The 21,868-nt window shown below is 37.0% G+C and overlaps 1 protein-coding gene across 1 annotated transcript in view; it reads right to left on the bottom strand.

Annotated features, from left to right (window-relative positions):
- Nucleotides 1-21,868, bottom strand: part of DNAJC1 (DnaJ heat shock protein family (Hsp40) member C1) — a 99,049-nt gene that overhangs the window by 63,762 nt on the left and 13,419 nt on the right. Inside the window, exons 2-3 of the mRNA XM_060782382.2 lie at nucleotides 5,733-5,834; nucleotides 5,039-5,085 (exon numbers count right to left, since the gene is read on the bottom strand). Coding sequence (XP_060638365.2) covers nucleotides 5,039-5,085; nucleotides 5,733-5,834 — 149 coding nt within the window. The remainder of the gene's footprint in view (nucleotides 1-5,038; nucleotides 5,086-5,732; nucleotides 5,835-21,868) is intronic.

A 21,868-nucleotide genomic window follows, 5' to 3' on the forward strand; every position in this document is an offset into this window, starting at 1 on the left:
GGAACAGAAATAGGGCCTATATTGTCATGCAGGTCAGTAGAACTCAGTAGTAGGTTTTTCTCAAGTAAATTGACCGATCCAGGAATAATAGCACAGCTGCTAAACCGCCAGTCTTGACATGTAAATCAATTGAAATGCAACAACTGTAGTAGCTACTTTCATAGTTATTAAATTGATACCTTGGAGATAGATTAATGAGGAAAAGTGATTTTTGCCATTTTTTAAAAAAAGAAACCCTTGATATAAAATAATTTTATTCAACAGTTTCTTCTAAATGAATTCTTAATTGTATGTCAAAATTGTTGGCAAAAATATTCAACTAATTTCTATTACTTAAATATGAGCAGGATTAATATTACATAACTACTGTTGATTCTGGCATGATTTGTGCAGATTTAAAAACTAGAAATGATGTGCAAAGTCATAAATTTTCTTGATTTTTTTCATTTGTTAGACAATTGCTGCAAGACTCGTTTTTCCCCCCTTAAGAGAAAAACCAAGCCTCAGCAATTTAGCAAAAGTTGTTTTCACTCAAAGCAGAAAAAATAGATATTTCAAGATGTCTCTTGAATGTTTTTTTAGATTGTATCAGTAACATTAAAAAAATAAAAAATGAGAAAATAGGAAAATATATTGCAAATTACACAAAAATGTTAAACTTAAGGACTGTTAAAATCTAAAAGATGTCTTCTCTGCCTTGCAGGAAACTGCAAGAATATATATATAATTATTAGTACTTTATCTTTCAGAGTTATCATAGGCCTTGAGAGCCCACACATACATGCAGGAAAATTCATGTACTAACCACACCAAACAGCACTCTGTATTTACTACGACTGCTATCCTGAACAAAAGTCTCCAAGGATTTAGTTCCAGAATCAATGCTCTATTGATTTTACTATCAATGAACATTATGGTTCACACGACTGGCCATTTTAAGGGAAGATAGCTTCTATTATAACCCACTTTTTAGAATATATACTGTCAAAAGATAAATCACTGCTTTTTGTAGTAATTAAGCACTGTATTTAAAAATTAAGATGTCTGCTTAATTTTTAGCATTACATGTGAACAATGGTCCTTAAGTTACTTAGCATTCTTTGACAATTTTGTTTTTCACATTTAGGAAATTAGTTAATTAGGAAGCATGCAGACAATTCATTAAAGTACTTATTTGCAGAAACCAATCTATCACCTACGATAGACCTTCAGAGGCATGTGGTAGAATTAAGAACATTAAGTAAATCACAATGCAGCCGAGTCTTTATGTTCTCCTTACACTTTACCCACACTCAATTTGGACTCTTAACCAAATACAAGCAAATGTTTATAACTCCACAAATGTTATTAATATGCCAGGCAATTTTATACCAACCAAATAAAGGAAAAATAGACCAGAGGTTTCTGTTAATTTTTAAAAATATTACAAAAATTAAAAATCCTATTCCAAAAAATTGAATATAAAATTGCATCCTAAAATGCACAAATTATTCTGCAGCATGACAGATACAGAAAGAAATAAGGGGGAAATGAGTATTATTTTTCTAGCCTGTTCACCCATATCTACGTTTAGGCAGTTCGCTTGAATGCTACTGATACTTTAGTTTGAATGTTTAACACAAAGCTTCAGAACCTTTTGAATACTTTTTTTTTCTCTCAGCATAAACTCTTGGGAGGTTTAAAATCAACCAACAATCTTAAAACTGTGGGCCTAAACACTGTTAAATTGGAGTTTGGCATAAGTCAGTGCAACGTAATTGTGTATAATATGTGCAAAGAATTGGACTTTAAAATCTAAATTTCAGGGTAAACGGAGCCAAACACCCTTTCCTGTTTTGCCTCTATTATAAAAGCTACTGAAGATAGTACTCCATATACTTTCCATATGGTGAACATAAAAGCCTTTTCATTACCAAAATGAAAGCTGAGTTGTGAGATTATTATGATGCCTCATTACTAGTTGCTGTAATCTAAATTATAAAATATAAAAATTGATTTAGAAGAACCATTTAAACAGTAATACAATTTTAAAACTGAAGAGGTATTGTTCTGGTCACTAAGCTTTTAAAGAAACAATCTGCTCAGTTTACATTTTCTTTTGACTCATCTAATGAAATAAAAGAAAATGTTGGAAATCAACCCAGTTCTTTATACACATTAAAGGAAGGCAATGAACTATAACAGATTTACTTTGTAATGCTGCAGTTAATGTAACGGGATTAAAATTAACTTGCAGCACCAATTGATATACCAGAGGCTAAGATATATTTTGATATTATCTACTGCTCACTTTCCTATTCTGCCTAGTAAGTAAAAAACAGAAAACTTTGAAAAGCAAACTAGTGGGACATGCTGCAAAGGCAGCCCCCAAACTGTTGTTCGGCCTCCCTGACTTAAAAAGCAGGTTGAGGGTTTGACCCAAGAGCGACTCGAAAGGAAACGTGAACACAATTTCTGCTCTCCCTGCAGCTTCTCTTTATTCTGCCCCCACACCAAATCCTCAATCCACTTCTGAACTATGAAGCTGAAAAGCAGTTCAAATTCCATGCAGTCAGCTTCAGCAGGAGAGGTTAATCCTCCTCCTCCTCCTCTGATTCTGATGTTTAGACAACACAATCAATTTTCTGAAAGCACTATTTTTTATTTTAAAATATTTGAGAGTATTAAAAATAACTATAGCACCTCTGAGAAAATTAGTTTACAAGCCTCTGAAAATCAAGCTTGAAAATACTGGTAATCTAATGAGAATATATCAGTGATACAAATAAGAAGGCCAAGAAAATGGGTGAAAATCCTCCCATAGTTTTTTTTTCTTGAAAACTGAAATAAAAAAGAGTATGAAATATCTTCTTTCAGAAAAACTGATAAATGTAACACGGTGTTTTCTATGTAAGAAGAAGATCTTTAGGTAAGGTTAATATAGAATATCGGATCATCCCAGTATCTAATCTTGGTTCCTTTTATGGGTGTGTTACAGCTGCTAGGTACAATGAGAAACTTTTGTGTTACTTTGTTCTTTGCTTTACTAATGTTGATGATTTGTCCTGTTTTTATTGGGCATTGTTTGTTTCCTCCTCATAAACCAGCAAAATTAAAGTATAATTCAGGAATTCCTGAATTAGGATGTTCTTGCACCATACATAGCAAAAACTTAAATTCAGAAAAGCAAATTAAAATTCAATTTATTTATTAAAAAGCTGTCTAGCCAAGTTCCATTTAATGAAGTTTATATTCCTAAAAGAGTAATAAAAATTACTTTCAATTGGTAATGGGCTCAAATATTGCATTTTTATGCTTATTTAGAAAATTTCTCATCCTCCCCCCCCCCCAAAAAAAAGAGAAAAGCTTCCCCCAAATGTTCAAAATGTCAAAAAAACTGTATATAACTGCTACATCATTAAAATAGTAAGGGACTACCATTTCTGAAGTATATATGTCCATAGAAAGAGTTCAAGGGGAATTTGTGTTACAAATAATAAGTTCATGATTGAAGGAGTTTTAAAAAATGCCTCTTGATTAGCAGTTATTTAAGCAAGATATATTATTATCAGTGTATTTTTTCAGTTGAGTCTCGTAATGCCCTCATATGCAGAGCATACGGGTGCTGTTCTTTTTTCAAGAGAACTATTTGCTGGTTGCATATCTTCTTGCCCCTATCAAGGAGATACTGTAAGCTATTTGGCAGTATTAAATAAATAAAAATAACGCTGATTTTTATTGTAATTGAACTTACATTTGAGGATAAAGGATTCACCCACCAGGTTTCTAAGACTATATTTGTCCATGTATATTAATATACAGTGTATTAAATCTCTAAATAATTACAGTGACCAATGATTGTTAATGAGGAAATTCCCTGCCACTCGGGGGGAATTCAAAAGGAAATTTAACATAGAAACATAACTTATTCAATATTACATCAACATAAAACACTGAGCATGTAAATTAAGCACATTCACCACCACCCCCATCACACTTGTGTGTTTGTGTGTGAGAGAGTGGGTGCGTTTAAACTAGTTCATACCTTTTGCAACCATTTGACACCAGACATTGACCCCCTATTGTTTAACTTCCTAAACTTCCTTGATCTATAACTTCAAGTTGAAAGACTGCGGTGGGAGGCAGGGTAAAAACCATACACAGAATCTCCAAAACTCCTCTGAACACTGTTCCGTGGCTCTTTCAATACAGAGGATTATCTGAAAGTAGATAATCTCTACTATGAGACCTGGACTCATGCCAAGGTTTCTACAAAGCTAAGAACCTCCTGGAGAACTTTTAGCATCCCCTGCCTGGAGAACTGGAAACTTAAAGAGATATTTCAAACACAACCTCTTTGCTGGCAGTAAGCCTTTCTTTTCTTCCGTCAAAATATCTGGGTCACCAACAGCTGAAGTGAGCATCCTAATAAATCACAAGCCCAAAGTACAACACCACAGTCCGCTGAAAAGTGATCCAAGTACAAGTGACTTCCTGGTGGCAATTCTTATCTTGCATGTATTAGTATCCTCTTTTACTTTGTACATTAGTAAAGCAACTCAATAATGTATGGCATATGTATCAGTCTTTTCAAAGACTAGATTTTTACAATATTGTATACATATTCTAATACTAACAATATGTTATTCTAGAAAACAGCAACCACACGTTTACAAGTCTTAGTATATCCTAGAAAAGGATGGCATTTCAGACAGAAAGAACAAAAGAGTAAGAAAATATTACGATTAATATGCCCTAACAACAACAATTGTGCAGTAGTTCTTAACCTATGAACAATAATTGGACAACCACATCAACTATTAGGAATACATAACTCCTGAACTAAAAATGCATCAGAAGTCTAAGGCACACATTTGTTTTACAATTGGTGCTATTAAAAAAAGGATAAATCCTAAGAGTATCATTCATGCACATAGAATAATTCAAGAACAATTTCTAAAGTACAAAATACTCAGATGACGCATGTACAGAAATTGTTTATGTTAATGGCATCATAAATTACAAAGCCTGCTTTCAAAGACATACAAGGTAAACTCACCTATGCCTTCTCTCTTCATCCTTTAAAACCTCATATATGGCCACCAACTAGAATAAAAATGTACTTTTACTTTAAAAACCCCAACATAAAACAGGAAACACTCAGATATGCCACAGATATGCCAAAAAAAAACCCCAAACATACTAGCCTTTTTTTCTCAAAGTGAGAACTAAAAAAAGTTCAAAGCATTTTGTGCAACATTAAACTTCTCAACCAATTCTAATATCTTTTCCATCCCTCCATTTTCTAAAACTGCTTTAATTTTATATTGAATATAAATGATTTATTTTTAAACATACTTTACTACCACAGTAATATTAATAGCTATTTCCATATATTCAACTAAGTCAGTTATATTTTAAAAAGTAGTATGCCTAACAAAAAAACCCACAGTATACATAATTATATAAATATTATGTAATGTATTTGCTTGCTAAATATTTGTTGTCTATTTCCACTTTCAAGCAAACCATGATGCATGTGGCATTGTACCATTAAAGAGGAAGAAAGTTTTTTTTCTGCTCTTCTTATCATATAAGACTTTTACTCTTCCCCCTTTGACTTGCAAAAAATAAAGCAAAAAATGCTTCCAAATCATTACTAAGTACTACTTCGGAATAAAAATTAAAATTTACTGAAAGATCTTAATGGGCACTTGATATTACAGTGTAGAGTATACAATATAGTCACTTACCTGCCTAAACTGGGTTTCTGCGTTTTCATCCTTATTCTTGTCTGGGTGTAATATTAGTGAAAGCTTCCGATACGCTTTCCTAATATCTGCTGATGAAGCATCCTGCAAAACACAAAGCAAACTTTGTCAGAAATGAATTCCCAGAACCTTGTTAAGATCTGAGAAGACAGCCAACCAAGTGCAGGGACCTGAGGCGATGTAATTTGAGCAATCATTCTTAACAGCCGGAATATGCAGCCAGCCTGGCCCACATGACTGAACAATCAGTCAATCTAATTTTGTTCTCCTCTTAACTTCTTTCAATGCCATGTGCTCATTACAAGAAGATAGTATTTGCCAGAAACTTTCAAACACTTGCTTCCTTAAAATTAGCCAATAAATCTTCAGCAGCAATTAAGAGATCAAACAGACAAATTAAAATTAATATGTCTGCATATCCTCGAGAATATCCTCTTTTACTCAGAAGGTTACGTTCATTTTTGCAAGTTTTGTGCATTGGGAAATGATGCCCTCCAATACTAAAATTACAGCCCTATTAATTCCTTGAAAAAACATTTCTAAACAAACTATACTTTCTAAACGGCTGAAACAGGGATTCCAAAGCAATCAGCTTGCATTTCATGAAGAGTATAAACAATAGCAGTGTTCCTCTATTTGGTTTTGTTTTTCTGTTCATCAAGGCTGATCTTACTTATTAATTTCATTTTTAGAAGTACAAATCCTATTTCTAAGAGGAGACAGCATGGAGGATGTTACATTTAATCCCTACCACTTCTGTTGAAGAAAACATTGCATGTATTACCCACTGGAAAAACATACCAAGACCATTACATGTCTCATTTGTAAAAACATGAGTTTAATGATAAACATGTCAGAGGCAACGCATCCTGAACGGCAAAACATAACCACAGCAAGAGGCTTTAGCAAGATGTACCCAAGGCAGTCTATGACCCCAAAACACTTTTAGATAAAGTGAAAGTCTTGTCAAGAAAATTAGGCATAAGGATTTGGTTGCCAAATAGTATTTTATTTCAAATTAAAGATATATGTGTAGGTATAACAAAATACCTAAAAGGATCATTCTGTCTATAACTGCAAACCTACTACTATGGATCAAATCTGAAAGAAGACCAAAAACTTTAAGAAGGCAAAAGAAAGACAATTAAAGCAGCATTGTAATTAGTCTGTCAAACCATTCAGTACAAAGCACTGTTTTCATTACAGATTTATAGAACTCAGACTAAAACACTTCAGGCCAAAAAGGAATAATTGGGGGAGGGGGGAGCATGTAGTGTATGAGGGAATGTCTGAGTGTCTGTGCCATATATGCACTTGGAAACTGCAGTCAAAAATATATAAATAACCAATTAGAAATCATCTGAAAAACAGAAACATGAAAATGACATGTAGATTTCATGCCTTTTCCTCAACAGAAGTGCTTGCATCTATGTAAGAAATGCTTAGTATAGGCATCCCCGAATTCCAAACACCCAACTTACAAATGACTCATAGCTAAGGACAGGGATGAGACAACAGGAAGTGGGAAAATTACCTCTAGGAAGGGAAATTCACTCCTGAAAGAGCTATCATGGGAAAAGATGCCGCAACTCAAGCTTTATCTCCAATCCTTGTTTCCACTGTAAAGGATTTTTTTTTCAAAATCCAATTATCACAGAGACAGAAAGTATGGTAAAATCTTCTGAACAGGGGCACAGACAGCAAAACAAATACTACTTTGGTATTCACCCTTTCCTATGCTATCCAAATCTTGTGTGTGTGTGGGGGGGGGGCGCACGGGACTGGAGTTATCTTGAAAAAATATACCAGTTCCCACTTACAAATTCAACTTAAAAACAAACCTACCTATCTTGGAAAGAAAGGAAAGAATGCCAAGTTGTTTGAATAGAAAAGAGAAATAAGTTACACAAAATTCCAAAGGTCACTTTTCATAAATCTAAGCTTCTGTTTGGCTAAATTCCCTTGTCTACCCTGAATTTACAATATTAAATTGTGAGTTGCCTATGGGCTGAGAGGGGCAGTATATAAATGTAGCAAATAAATAAATAAATAAATAAATAAATAAAATTAAGAAGTAGGCCTTATTAAACACAGCACATTTTTGTTCTGATGCACCTGACTACATGAAAGTCAATGGAATATTTCCCTGGGATTTTATCTGGAGTGTTACAATAGCCACAAAACATTTGCTACAGACTATTTTGTAAATCATGTGTTAGATGAGAGGTTTATATTTATATTAAATTATTTTAATATCTCTTCCAAGAATTATAATAAACCTGTTAATGCAAGATTGCAACCTCTCTTATCCCAATATTACTCAGAGCTAGGAGAAGAGAAAAAAAGTATGAAAATAGTTCATTTCAAACTCGGCATCATGAATGTAACTATAGAGTGAAAAGTGGCTTCATTTCTACACAGACAACCAATATGTTAGGTATGTAAATTATGTAATTTAGGAGCTAGGAATCTCCATGTCCACCTACTACTCCAGCAAGATGCCTCGCTAATACAATTTTATTATGTTTGGACATGGCTATGAGGAGTTGTGTTAGCCAATGCAATATTGACCATGACTTTGCAGTCAATTAGACTAGGACAAAATGTGTTTAGCATCTGTCACTTAATTGCGATTAAACTCAAGGGGATGAGGCAAGAGGAGAGAAAGAGGGTGAATCCAGGAAAAATAATGTTTAGCACCATGCCATGTTTAGGCAATACAATCATCCCCTATGCTAATCTGAAAGTTGCTATGGTTGTTGATTTCTGCCATGCCCTATGAGGAGCGACTGAGTCTGTTTAGCCTGTAGAAGAGAAAGTTGAGAGGAGACATGATAGCCATGTATAAATATGTGGAAGGATGTTATAAGGAAAGGGACCCAGACTTGTTTTCTGCTGCCCTGGAGACAAGGACTCAGAGCAATGGGTTCAAATTACAGGAAAAGAGATTCCAATTGAACATTAGGGAGAATTTCTTGACTGTTCAACAGTGGAACTCACTGTCTCAACATTTTGGCTGATGGAAAGGAAGCTCCTTCATTGAAGGCTTTTAAACAGAGACTGGATGGTCGTTTGTCAGGGGTACTTTGAGAGTGGTTTTCCTGCATGGCAGAAGTTGGGCTAGATGGCCCATGTGGTCTTTTTCAACTTTATTATTCTATGCTTCATACTTCCCTCAAACCTGGGACTCAAGCCAAGAATTTTAACAATTTCATACACAACACTGTTCATAAATTTTTATTGTTATTATTGGTAGCATCTACTTTTGTACTCTCTAGTAATTGTGTTTATAAAATCTTTGCTTTGAACACATTCCCACCATTCTAAAATTTTCAGACTTGCAATCCCAAAATAAAACTATTCAATAAATTCTTACTCTTAACAAAATACAAGTCTAGGCTCCAGAGTTTTTATTTCCACTCAATGACAAAGAAAACAGACTACCAGAACATCTCTTCCAAAAATGTTTTCTTTTACGTATCCACATTTGGGATTGTGGGCAAAATATTCCAAGATTTTGATACTCCTGTACTAGCATTTCGATTCTTTTTTTTTTTCACCCAGAAACTGGGGCCTTTTGGCATCAGGAATTCAATAATCCGGTGAGCATAATCTAGAAGACTGCTTTGATAGTGGCTACTTGTGCCAAAGCAAAGAGAATAACAGCATTCCAATCAGCTCTGATACGGGGTGATGTTTTGTCTAAGATTTTTTTTTTTTTTTTTTTTTTGCTGAGAGTAAATCAGCAAAACATAGTAAGAGAGCTCATATGGTTGAATACTCTTCAACACAGAAAGACCAATGCCTACTGAACAGAAAAACTAGATGCCACTTCTCCTTACTTATCTATCTCTAGAATTTGGGTTTGTAGATGGTCTGGAGATATAGAAACAGCCCTCCACATACTAATCACAGCTTGAAAATATTCAGAGAATTTCAAAATGGAAAACTTGGGTTGTTTTTTTTTTTTTTCATTTTATAGAAGGGGCACATTGTATATAGTGGGATTTGAGTTATCTATGCATTTTGGTATCCATGGGGAACCAAAAACTCACTGGATAAGATTATTAAACTACATAATTCCACCATTTGCAGTCTCCACTAGTGTAGCCCAGAACTGATTAACCTGACAGCTTGGCTGATAAATCTACCTTTGTCTTTCTAAAGGAGCCTATTGCAAAATGAATTAATGCACATTTCAATCTAGATGGCAACAGAATTTCAAAGAACATTTTTTTGTTATGTTCAGGTTAGTAATCAGAATGCTTACATTGATTCTCTGCCATCTCTCCCCTACTCCTCATAACCTATATTCCTTCCCATGGATAAGAATTCATCACACTGCTGATTAAAGGCCATGCTACTACATAAACAAGCATTTGCTCCAAAATAGGATTCTATTAACCACAGGCATTGTTTAAGCTACCATTTCATGTCATTAACTCATCTAATCATAGTGAACTAGGTGCATATACAGCTTTTAACCATGACGTTGCAAGAAAACCATGTGTACAGTTCAAAAGATAGACATCTGAAAAATATACACAAACAAATGTTGGTGAATAAAGGAAAGCATGAATATTATGAAAACCATACAGTAGTTACATGTAGGAGAGCCACCATGTTTTAACGGTTTTAACATAGGGCTACGACTCCCAACAGGGTTTAAATCCCTGTTCAGTTGTGGAAACTACTGAATGGTCTTAGAAAGACACTATCTTTCAACTTCAGAGAAAAGCAAAAGCAAGCCCCTTTCTGAAAAAAATGCCAAGAAGACCCTGTGATAGGTTTATCTCAGGGCCCTATAAGTCAGAATACAACAATACATTTCTAGACAGGAATGGAAAAAAACCTAAGTGGGATTTCAAGAAAATTGATAGAGTTAAAGGTGATCATTTTTTATATCACTAGCACTTGTCCAAAGCGACTTGAGTTTCTGGCAAACAAGACACTTCTTGATTTGTAATTTTATTACTTTGCCGCTATGAAACAACACTAGCCTCCATATAGACACCAGTCACACCAAAGACTTATTTCAGATACTATGTTCTGTTTTTTTAAAAACTGATGGAGAGAAACTACGTGACAACAGAATTCACATTTCTGAGTCGATTTAATTTATACAGTGTTGATGGGACGCTCCTACAAATAAAACATTATTACATGCAGTTGGCTTTTTCAGCATTTATAAATAAATTCATTTTCTAGATAAGAAGTGATCACTAAATAAATGCTTGATCAAAACTTGTTGTCTTCTTTTACAGGGAACACAAAGAATGAGACAGTTTCTGATTACTCTATGCTGCTTTCAACCATTGCAGCCCCACTGACTGACTACTACACTGCACCAATAACTTTTAAGTGTTTTTCCACAAGGTTTTCTCCGTTTTTATGGCTATAATCATGCCCACAAATGCCTTTTGCCAATAGGGTATATCCAACATCCACAAAACCATACAGAAAAGGGGGGAAAGATAAGGTCAACTCCTGCAGGAACAGCCACTTATTCCTTGTCAAGTGTAAGTGCCGTTTCCTAAAGACACTGACAGATAGGAAAATCTATTTTTTTTCCCAGGAAAGCTTTTCCAGCAAATTATTGGCAAGCCTGTTAAAGTCAGGCTCTGGTAATTGCTGCTTGATCTTTTGCTGCTCCACTTGTTTTTGCACCATTGAAACGGTTTTGTTAATGTACTCTTTTTAATCTTTGTTTCCAGTTTGCACACCGCTTTGAATATTTTCTTTATAATAAGACAGTCTATGTTTTAATTGTGTATGCTGCTGGGTTTTTTTTAATGAATTACGTATTTTAAGGCTTTGCATCTGCTTTTTAGTTTCCACCCATTAAATTCAGTTTCAAGTATTTCATGGCTATAAATCTCTAAACAGTTTTGATTTAAAGTGACATTTCATATAGGATCCACTGAACAAGTGATATTGTGGTCTCTTCTTCTTCTTTTGTATGAAGCTGTCACACATTTACTGAAATAGCCTGTAAGGCATCTCATGAAACAGCCGTAGCCCACTATAAATTAAAACTGGTTACCTGCTCATCTTCTAAAAGAATGTAACATTTCCAGAAACAGCAGTGACTTAAAAAAAAAAGAATAGCGCAGGAGAAGCATAGAAAATAAAATTATAAAAGATATATAGAATTTATAATGTAATATGAACTTTATTTACAAAATTAAGGCTTTAAGCTGATTTGAACAAAGCAGGATTTTCCATTTCTTTAGAAACATGCATTGTTCTTGGGTCTACAGAAATCATGTAGTTGTCACAGTTTGATCTTTCCCTTACAGTAGCATACTTTCTCATTCTTCATTGTCCCTACAATGAAAAAGACACATTGATGTGTACTAATATCTTTGTATTCTTTACTTTTGTGTGATATTTAAATATCTATTGCAGGCATGGACAAAGTTCGGCCCTCTAGTTGTTTTGGACTTCAACTCCAATTATTCCTAACAACCGGTAAGCTGGCAAGGACTTCTGGGAGTTGAAGTCCAAAACACCCGGAAGGCTGAAGTTTGCCCATTCCTAGTCTATTGCATGAATAGCCTTAGTCGGTTTTGCTGTTTGAATGTCTATAAGTATTATATTGTTGGCAACTGGAAATATTTGCTTTAGAATTATGGAGTGTCATAGTCTCCAAGGCTAGGTGCACGCCAAATCATGCAAGCACAAGACAGGGTTTTACACTGGAGGTCAGTCCACAATGTGCAGTGGTTCTCAACCTGTGGGTGCCTAGATGTTTTGGCCTACAACTCCCAGAAATCCCAGCCAGTTTACCAACTGGAAACCCAAAGTTTGAGAACAACTGTATTAGTTGAACATTTTTGCACCATGGCAGCACAGATGAGATATAAAAGCATTGTCTAATCTCTAAATATGCTAATGTCTCTAACCTGGAAATTAATTGAGATTCAATCTGTTCACTGTCAACATCTATTCATTTGGATTATCAGCTTTGGAAAGAGAGAAATAAAGAAGTTCTCTAACTATTCTGTTGGTATCAGCTATCAAAGAACTGGGAAGTACAGTACGACCCCCATATCTGCTGGACTAGTAGCAGTGATTTCAATTACGAGTCTACTTCTATGGCTTCTCTAAGCCTTTTCTTGGACTAGGTGTCCTTCATTTCAATAGGGTTTGGAATCATCTTTGGTTTCACATATCCATGCAAAATCTGAGGATATATCCGCAGATAAGGGGTCATACTATATGCTATCAATTAATATATAGGATCACATATTTTGGCCTATTCCCAGTTGCTAGCCCTATATATATATATAAAGTATTACTGTGGGGGAAAATTCTCTTAGCTCCTTGATAATCTCTCCTTCCTTTTTATGAACGAAGATGGGACCTACATTGGTGACCACAACTGAAAATGCCACTTCAGCAGTCACTCTCCAACTTAAGGAAGGAAGGGGGCGAAAAACTGATAAAGACGGCCTATTAAAAAAAGGCAAACTTTGAAGCAATAATTTGGGGGGGGGGGGCACTAATTCATGAAGTAGCAAAATATCCAACATGTCCTGAAACATATGAAACATTTAACTCTGCTATTTTATCAGATTTCTACATTTTCCCCAGTACCATTCTGAGGTTTATCTCTTTGGTTCCTCTCAAATTATGGAAGCAATTACCTATTGATAACCACTAGATTTTTTTTAAAAGCACATGAAAGACAAGTTTATTTAGCTAACATTTTACAGTCAGTTTACTTACTTTAATAGCTATTTTATATAAAAGGTTTTATTATATCTTTCAGACAGATTTATTTGTTGTTCTCTAGCTTAAGAAACAGACTAAGTAATTACTACATGATTTAGTAGTCTAAACAAAAAAATTACTTTTTTTGGTTATAGTAGGCATCTTGTTTATAATGAGAAAGAAGAAAACAAAGCTCAGTTGAATTTTTAAAAGTAGAGTAGGTAGCATTCCTCTTAAAAAGGTAAAGTAGTCTATTTCCCTTCGGAAGTGCTGAAGCTCCATCTAGAGGCTTTTGCTCCACTAGTGTCACATGGAATATCATCTTGAATTTGGAATACTGAAGTGTCAGAAACTTCCTTTGTACCTCCCATTTTGTTATTCATAACAGCATCTTGCCCTGAACCTTTCCTGGCAACATTAGCTCCTTCACTGCCATCAAGTGGTAAGCAGCCAAAACTGAATTTTAAGAGACACATGACATCCATCTTTTAAAATGTCAGAGCAGACTGATCAGTAGTTTGAAAAAGTATTATTTGCCTATCTTCAAGCTCTGTTCCATAAAACTGATACACAACAAAATATTATCCAATAATATATTTGGGTTTTTTACCATAATACTTTTAGATAATGGAAAAGAATGTAACAGCACCAATTAATTCTCCCAGCTTGCTTCATGTTAATCCAAATCACACGGAACAAATCATACACCACAAAATCAGATGCTGTTCCTAAAGTAGCAAAGAAGCAAGCTTCCTCAAAATATACATATTTGAAAAAAGATTCAGTATCTCTTTGGATTCCCAGCTACCCTATCTACTTTTTACTGGCATTTAGTATATATTTCTACTGTATTTCCTATGACTACCATCACCCATAAAAACAGCATGATGAGCTTGAGTGCATTTTTCCATGCATGTATGCAAGGTGCTGAGTAGGAGAACACTGACATTCAAGACTCACATCTAAATTTGCTTACTTTGAAGCACAAAATGCTACGAACCCAGCGCTAGTTAGGTATGAAGAGTTGATGCTTCTCGGTGAATGGATGAAACAATGGCATTGGGAGGAGGAACTTATATCAGAAAACAAGCCTAGCATTCAGAAAAGTTGTGCTTGCAAGTCAGTGACAAGTTCCACTTGAATTGGAACAAATTGGTTTTGCTTAATATCAAAACTAGGAAACCAATTAGGGACTGCTGGACAACAAGGAAGTTGAGCAAAGATAAAGAGATTGCAGAAAAGCTAAATGAATTCTTTACATTAGCAGGGAGTGGGAGCAATGTGATTGGCATGTACTTCATCTATCTATTTATCCCCAATCAGCCATTTACTTAATGCTATGGCAGCATGGGGAGCTGGAGCTGACAGAGGGAGCTCAACTTGCTCTCCCTGGATTCGAACTACTGACCTGTTGACCAGCATTCCTGCTGGTACAAGGGTTTAACCCACTGCACCACAGGCTGCAGCATATCCGTTATTCAAAATACTTGAGCCCAGAAGAATTTTAGAGTTCAGATATTTATTTATTTATTTATTTATTTATTTATTTTGGAGTACCTAATGAGATACCTTGGGAATGATACCAAAATCTAAGTACCAAATTCACATGTGCTTTATTTATACCTTATAAACATAGCCTGGATTTTATACAAGATTTATAATAACGTTGTGCATAAAACAAAGTCTGTGTACACTGAATGATCAGAAAGCAAAAAGAGTCACTATCTCAGCCACCGATGTGGGAAATTTTGAAGGTTTCTTCTGGATTTGAGAATTACAAATTCAACTTGTAATGAAATCAATTAGTGGAAACTGAAAGTCTTCCATGGAAAATATTGTGAAGTGTATATATATATATATATATATATATATATATCCCCCATTACTGCCCTTCAGATCAACCTTCAAGAGGACTACCTTCTTGCCATGCTGATAACCACTAAGTGGTAACCTCAAGACCAAAGATGGTCCCCAAAAGACTGTCAAGTCAGGCAAAGATCCCTTGTAGGTTGCCACTAAGGCTCTAACTTGAGACTGCTTCATACCCACAGGACATTTGAGGCATAATCGTACAAGGGCAGAATTAGAGGAATCATGCAGGCAGTTGCCAAGCAACCACTCATAGTCGTACTACTGCTTTCCGTCAAAACCCCAAAGCAGTAGTTCTTTCACACATTTAATTGGAGGAATGCACAGCTGCTGATGCTATGAATCTCTCCAATGGGTGTTAAGCAATGGTTAAATGCAAGGGACTATCTTGTTTTTATTGATTATATAAGCCGCTCTGGGAGCCTTTTCAGCTGAAGAATTGAGGGGAGGGGGGTTTAAATAAATAAATAAAGCACAGGAGCATTATGGTTAGCAAAAGCTGGGAGGGTGTTTATTTCTGCAACCAATTGACAGATACATAAAGCTAGCAGTCATCTTTATAAAGATATAAAATCAGCAGCTGCCAATAAAATTTGTTTTTCTGAGAACAAAGCACAGCATGCATCACATGAAGCAGCAGCAGAACAAAGTATTAGAATGGACATGGGGAAAAGGGCATACTAGGTGAGAAGATTACTGCTAGGCTACTGACCCTGACTTGTAGGACGTAATTTAAAAAGATCCAGGAAGGATTTGGGAAGAATAGAAGACATGCTTACCTTGAACTGGCAGCAAACCAGCCTTAGTGCTTTAAGAGAGATAGGAAAAATCCAGAGAGACTTGCCATATCTTTCTCATAGAACACATGTTGAGTATTCAATAGCAAGGAAGCTGATCCGGTGTATGCTGGCTTTGCACAAGTGATAGGTAGGATGGGCAATACGCAAGGTACTCAAGTCTGCACAGCTGACTGATACAATTGAGCTCAGGTGTGACAATATAATAAAACTATCAAGTCCCTCAAGGCCCATATAATATAAGAAGCAAGTAAGTTCTACACAACAGTTTCCAATACAACAGGCTCTTGCAATCATTGGGGTTTGGTTCCTGGGCACATACACCTATGTCGATAGCAAACTGGTGGATGATCAAGTCCAATTATTCAATTGCTAGTAAAATGGTGTCCCTTATATATAATAGTAAAATCAATGTTTACTTTTTGAATTTTTAAAAAAGATTATTTTCAAGCTATGAATGATGAAATCACAATCAAAGCATTCCTGACAGATGGCCATCCAGCCTGTTTAAAAGCCTCCAAGGAAGAAGTGTCCACCACACTTCGAGGCAGACTTCCACTGTTGAACATCTCTAATGATCAGGAAGTTCTTCCTAATGTTCAGGTTGAATCTCCTTTCCTGTAATTTGAACCCATTGCTCCGAGTCCTCACCCTGGACTTCAGGCAGCAAAAAACAAACCTGCCCCCCCCTTCCTTAAGACAGTCTTTCAAATTAATAAGAATAATAACAACAATAATAATTTATTTCTAGACTGCCCTCTCTCCCCGAGGGAACTCAGGGCAGTTTACATTCAAAAAGGCAAACAAACATTCCATGCCATAATTAAAAGAATGTAAAATAGACATTAATGAACTTATCACCAAGGAAAAAAAAGTAATAAAGTAATGCATAAATGTATCAATAAAACATAATTGTACAAAGCACATATATCCTAGACAGTTAAACTAGTAAGTGTAAACAGTACCGAACATTCATCTATATATATAAATTTGTTAGGGGCATCCAACGAGGAAACAAAACTCAAAAACCCCCCAACGAAACTTAACCAAAATTCCCATGCCCATAACACAACCCACAAGGTACAAACATATCTACTCAAAATGAAAAACAACACAACAACACACTCACAAAACGGCAAAACAACAAAACTCAAAAATCCCCCAACGAAACTTAACCAAAATCCCCGTGCCCATAACACAACCCACAAGGTACAAACATACCTACTCAAAATGAAAAACAACACAACAACCCACTCACAAAACGGCAAAACAACAAAACTCAAAAATCCCCCAACGAAACTTAACTAAAATCCCCATGCCCATAACACAACCCACAAGGTACAAACATACCTACTCAAAATGAAAAACAACACAACAACACACTCACAAAACGGCAAAACAACAAAACTCAAAAATCCCCCAACGAAACTTAACCAAAATCCCCGTGCCCATAACACAACCCACAAGGTACAAACATATCTACTCAAAATGAAAAACAACACAACAACACACTCACAAAACGGCAAAACAACAAAACTCAAAAATCCCCCAACGAAACTTAACTAAAATCCCCATGCCCATAACACAACCCACAAGGTACAAACATATCTACTCAAAATGAAAAACAACACAGCAACACACTCACAAAACGGCAAAAGAACAAAACTAAAAAAAAACCCCAACGAAACTTAACTAAAATCCCCGTGCCCATAACACAACCCACAAGGTACAAACATATCTACTCAAAATGAAAAACAACACAACAACACACTCAGAAAACAGCAAAACAACTGAGCATGCGCATTGGCGCCCAGCCGCAAGTTCCCTGGCGCGCGCACATGGCCTTCCGGCCAACGTTCCCTCTGCGGAAACCATGCCCACTCCAAGCCCTGCCGCGCTGCTTCCTGCACACACACACACCCTGCCGCACACACACACGCAACCCCACGCTCCATCACTCCCCCCGCCGCCGCATACACACACGCAACCCCACTCCCCCCGCCGCCACACACACACAGGCAACCCCATGCTCCATCACTCCCCTCACCGCCGCACACACACGCAACCCCACTCCCCCCGCCGCCGCACACACACGCAACCCCACTCCCCCCGCCGCCGCACACACACACGCAACCCCACTCCCCCCGCCGCCGCACACACACACGCAACCCCACGCTCCATCACTCCCCCCGCTGCCGCACACACACACGCAACCCCACGCTCCATCACTCCCCTGCCCCAATCTTACCTCCTTTTACTTCAGGCCACCTCCAAACCCCACCCCGCCCCTTCCCGCCCTGTCAAAATCTAGGAAAGACAGGAAGGAAGGAAAGAAGGAAGAAAGAGAAAGGGAGGTAAAGAAAAAGGGGGAAGGAAGGAAAGTTAGAGGAAGAAGAAAAGGAAAGAAAAGGAAAGATGGAAGGAAAGGAAAGAGAGACAGCAGAAGAGAAAGAAAAAGGGGGAAGGAAGGAAAGAGATAGAGAAAGAAGAGGAGAAGGAAAGATGGGAAGGAAGGAAGGAAGGAAGGAAGGAAGGAAGGAGGGAGGGAGGGAGGGAGGGAGGGAGGGAGGGAGGGAGGGAAAGAAGGAGAGAAAGAGGGAAGATTGGCCACAGCAACACGTGGCAGGTAAAGGTTGTTATTTCTATTATTATTATTATTATTATGCTATTGTTCCTCTGAGACCCTTTTAGGGGGAATGAGAGAGGTGTCAGGTCCCAGAGGCAATGCATTGCATTATTGTTATTGTTATGATGGTGGTGAAATAAAAGGAAATAAAAAGTGAAAGAAGGAAGCAAACAGGGAGGGAAGAAAGGCAAAGGAAGAAAGGGGGAGGGAATGAAGGAAAGAGAGAAGGATGAAACCAAGTAGTGAAAGAAGGAAAGAAAGAAAGAAAGAGGTAGAGAAGGAAGAAAGGAGAGAAAGGGGGAGGAAAAGGGGGAAGGAATAGGTAGGGACCTCTCTTTCATAATAGTCCAGATATCTACCTCAACTTTGATAAGTTTTACTATAGGCCACAGCAACGCGTGGCAGGGCACAGCTAGTAATGATATAAAACAGACCATATGATTTAAACTTGGTAATTATGTCTCCTCTCAACCTTCTCTTCTGCAGGCTAAAGATACCCAGCTCTTTAAGCCGCTCCTCGTAGGGTATGATCTACAGACCTTTGATCATTTTAGTCGCCTTCCTCTGGTCACTTTCCAGTTTGTAATATCCCTCTTGAATTGTGGTGCCTAGTACTAGACACAGTATTCCAAGCGAAGTCTAACCAAAGCTGAATAAAGAGGGATCACTACTTCCCTTGACCTAGACACTATATGGCTTTTGATGCAGCCCAAAATCCCATTGGTTTTTTAGCTGCTGCATCAACTGTTGGCTCATGTTCAACTTGTTGTCCACTAAGACTCCAAGAGCTTTTCCAATGTACTATTGTTGAACCAGGCATCACTCATCCTGTATCTGTGCATTTTATTTTTTCTGCCTAAGTGAAGTATCCTAGATTTCTCCTTGTTGAAATTCATTTTGTTAGTTTTGGCACAGCTGTGTAATCAGTTCAGGTCATTTTGAATTCTGATCCCATCTTCTGGAGTATTAGCTATCCCTTCCAAGTTGGTGTCATCTGCAAACTTGATAAGCATGCCCTCTAAACCTTCATCTAGTCATTAATAAAGATGCTGAATAGCACTGGGCCCAGGACAGAACCCTGCAGCACACCACTAGACACTTCTTTCCAGGATGAAGGTGATCACCCCTTGGGTTTGGTTGCGTAACCAATTACGTATCTACCTAACATTAGTATTATCTAGCTCACATTTTACTAGTTTGTTTGCAAGAAGATCATGGGGGACTTTGTCAAAGGCCTTACTGAAATCAAGATATGCTACATCCACAGCATTCCCTGCATTTACCAAGCTTGTAATCCTATCAAAAAAAGAGATATCCATGTTGACTTTAAGTAACCACATCATTCTTTTCTAAGTGATTACAGATTGCCTCCTTAATGATCTGCTGCATAATCTTTCCTAGTATTAAGATGACTGGACAGTAATTGTTTGTGTCCTCTTTTTTCCCTTCTTGAAAATAGGAACATTTGCCCTCCCTCCAGTCTGCTCGGACTTCAGTTCCCCAAGAATTCACACATAATATTACCAGTGGTGCTGAAAAGACTTCAGCTAGTTCCTTCAATACTCTTGGATGTAGTTCCTCTGACCTTGGAGACTTGAATTCATTTAGAGTAGCTAGGTATTCCTTTACTACTTCCTTACCTATTTTGGGTTGTATATCCCTTATTATGTCATTCACTCCATACTGCTCAGTTTGAACACATATCTCTTTTTGGGAGAACACTGGGGCAAAGAAGGTTTGAGCAGCTCTGCCTTTCCCCTTTCATCTGTTAGCATTTCACTACCTTTTCCACACAGAGGCCCCACCATTTCTTTTTTCTTCCTTTTTCTACTGACATAACAAAAAAAAAACCCTGTAGAGAATATGGTCACACGATCTGAAAAAACTCAAAGAAACACAAATAAACCCTTTTTATTGTTTTTAATATCTCTGGCAAGATTGAGTTCATTTTGCACTTTAGCCTTTCAGACCTTTTCCCTACATGTGTTGGTCATTTGTTTGAATTCCTCTTTGGTGATTTCTAGGTCCTCCAGTGCTCTACAGAGGGCCTGGGAGGGTACAACCCATGAGGAAATAATGGTGCAGATATGTTGATGAGTGTCTAATTAACTCAAATGTTCAGTACTGTGTGAGACAAAGGTAGACAAAACTTGGAAGATAAAGGTGGTGATTTTTAGACAATCAAGGACATGGCTGCTGGCACAGAAAGTTCATGAATGCACATCTATTAAGCCCACTCTTCCATGGGAGCGGCAGACTCACAACCACAGGTTAAATGGACAAACATCCTGAGCTTCTTTTGCTGGTAAAGATAATAATCTACCTACATATATACACAATGCTATTGATAGTTATCTTGTTTGGGAAATAGCTGGAGAGATCCTAGCCACGGTTCCCTTTCCCAAGTGATTATGTAAAATGGGTCACGGAAAGGTGGCTGCCTTTAAGATACATTTTGATACGTGTATTAGAAACAATTTATACACTTCATCTAGTAGGAATTGACATAGTACACAGAAGGGGTGTACAATTCGGTTAAACCCAGTGTTCAATTTTCGGCTGTCTAGGATGTTCCCCTTTTCTGTTTTTTTCAAGAGCTGTCCGAATTTGGGAGGGCAAAGTGCTGTTTGTTGAAAATTCCATTTTGGCTTCAGGAAGATCCCGCCCTTTGGCACCAATGGGGGAACATCCTAGACTCTCCTTTCTGTCATTTTTAGGGCTATCAGAGCAAAAGAAAAAGGTCACACTTGGAGGACACATTTACCACTGCAAGCCCACCAAGTTCTAGAATGTTTAGGTCATCCACCGATTTTTAGGAAATTCTTGAAGTTTCTAGAAATAAAATCTCCTTAAAAAACAAAACAAAAAGCTATCCCCTGGAATTTCTGCACAGCAACAGAATAGGGGCAGCAGCAGGGCATCATTCCTGTCAACTGTCATAAAGATTCACACATCCCACAATTTATAGGAAATTTCTAGTTATTACTGTTTTATATTGGTGGGGGGAATAGGCTCCTTCTTCTGTGAAAGAAGGAGCCTATAGTGTGCTCTTTCTTGTGTGATGAAAGGAGCACACACAGAAGCCACAAGAAAAATAAGAGAGAGAGCAT

Source organism: Anolis sagrei, chromosome 6, assembly GCF_037176765.1.
Source record: "Anolis sagrei isolate rAnoSag1 chromosome 6, rAnoSag1.mat, whole genome shotgun sequence".
In the NCBI taxonomy this organism is placed as follows: Eukaryota; Metazoa; Chordata; class Lepidosauria; order Squamata; family Dactyloidae; genus Anolis; species Anolis sagrei.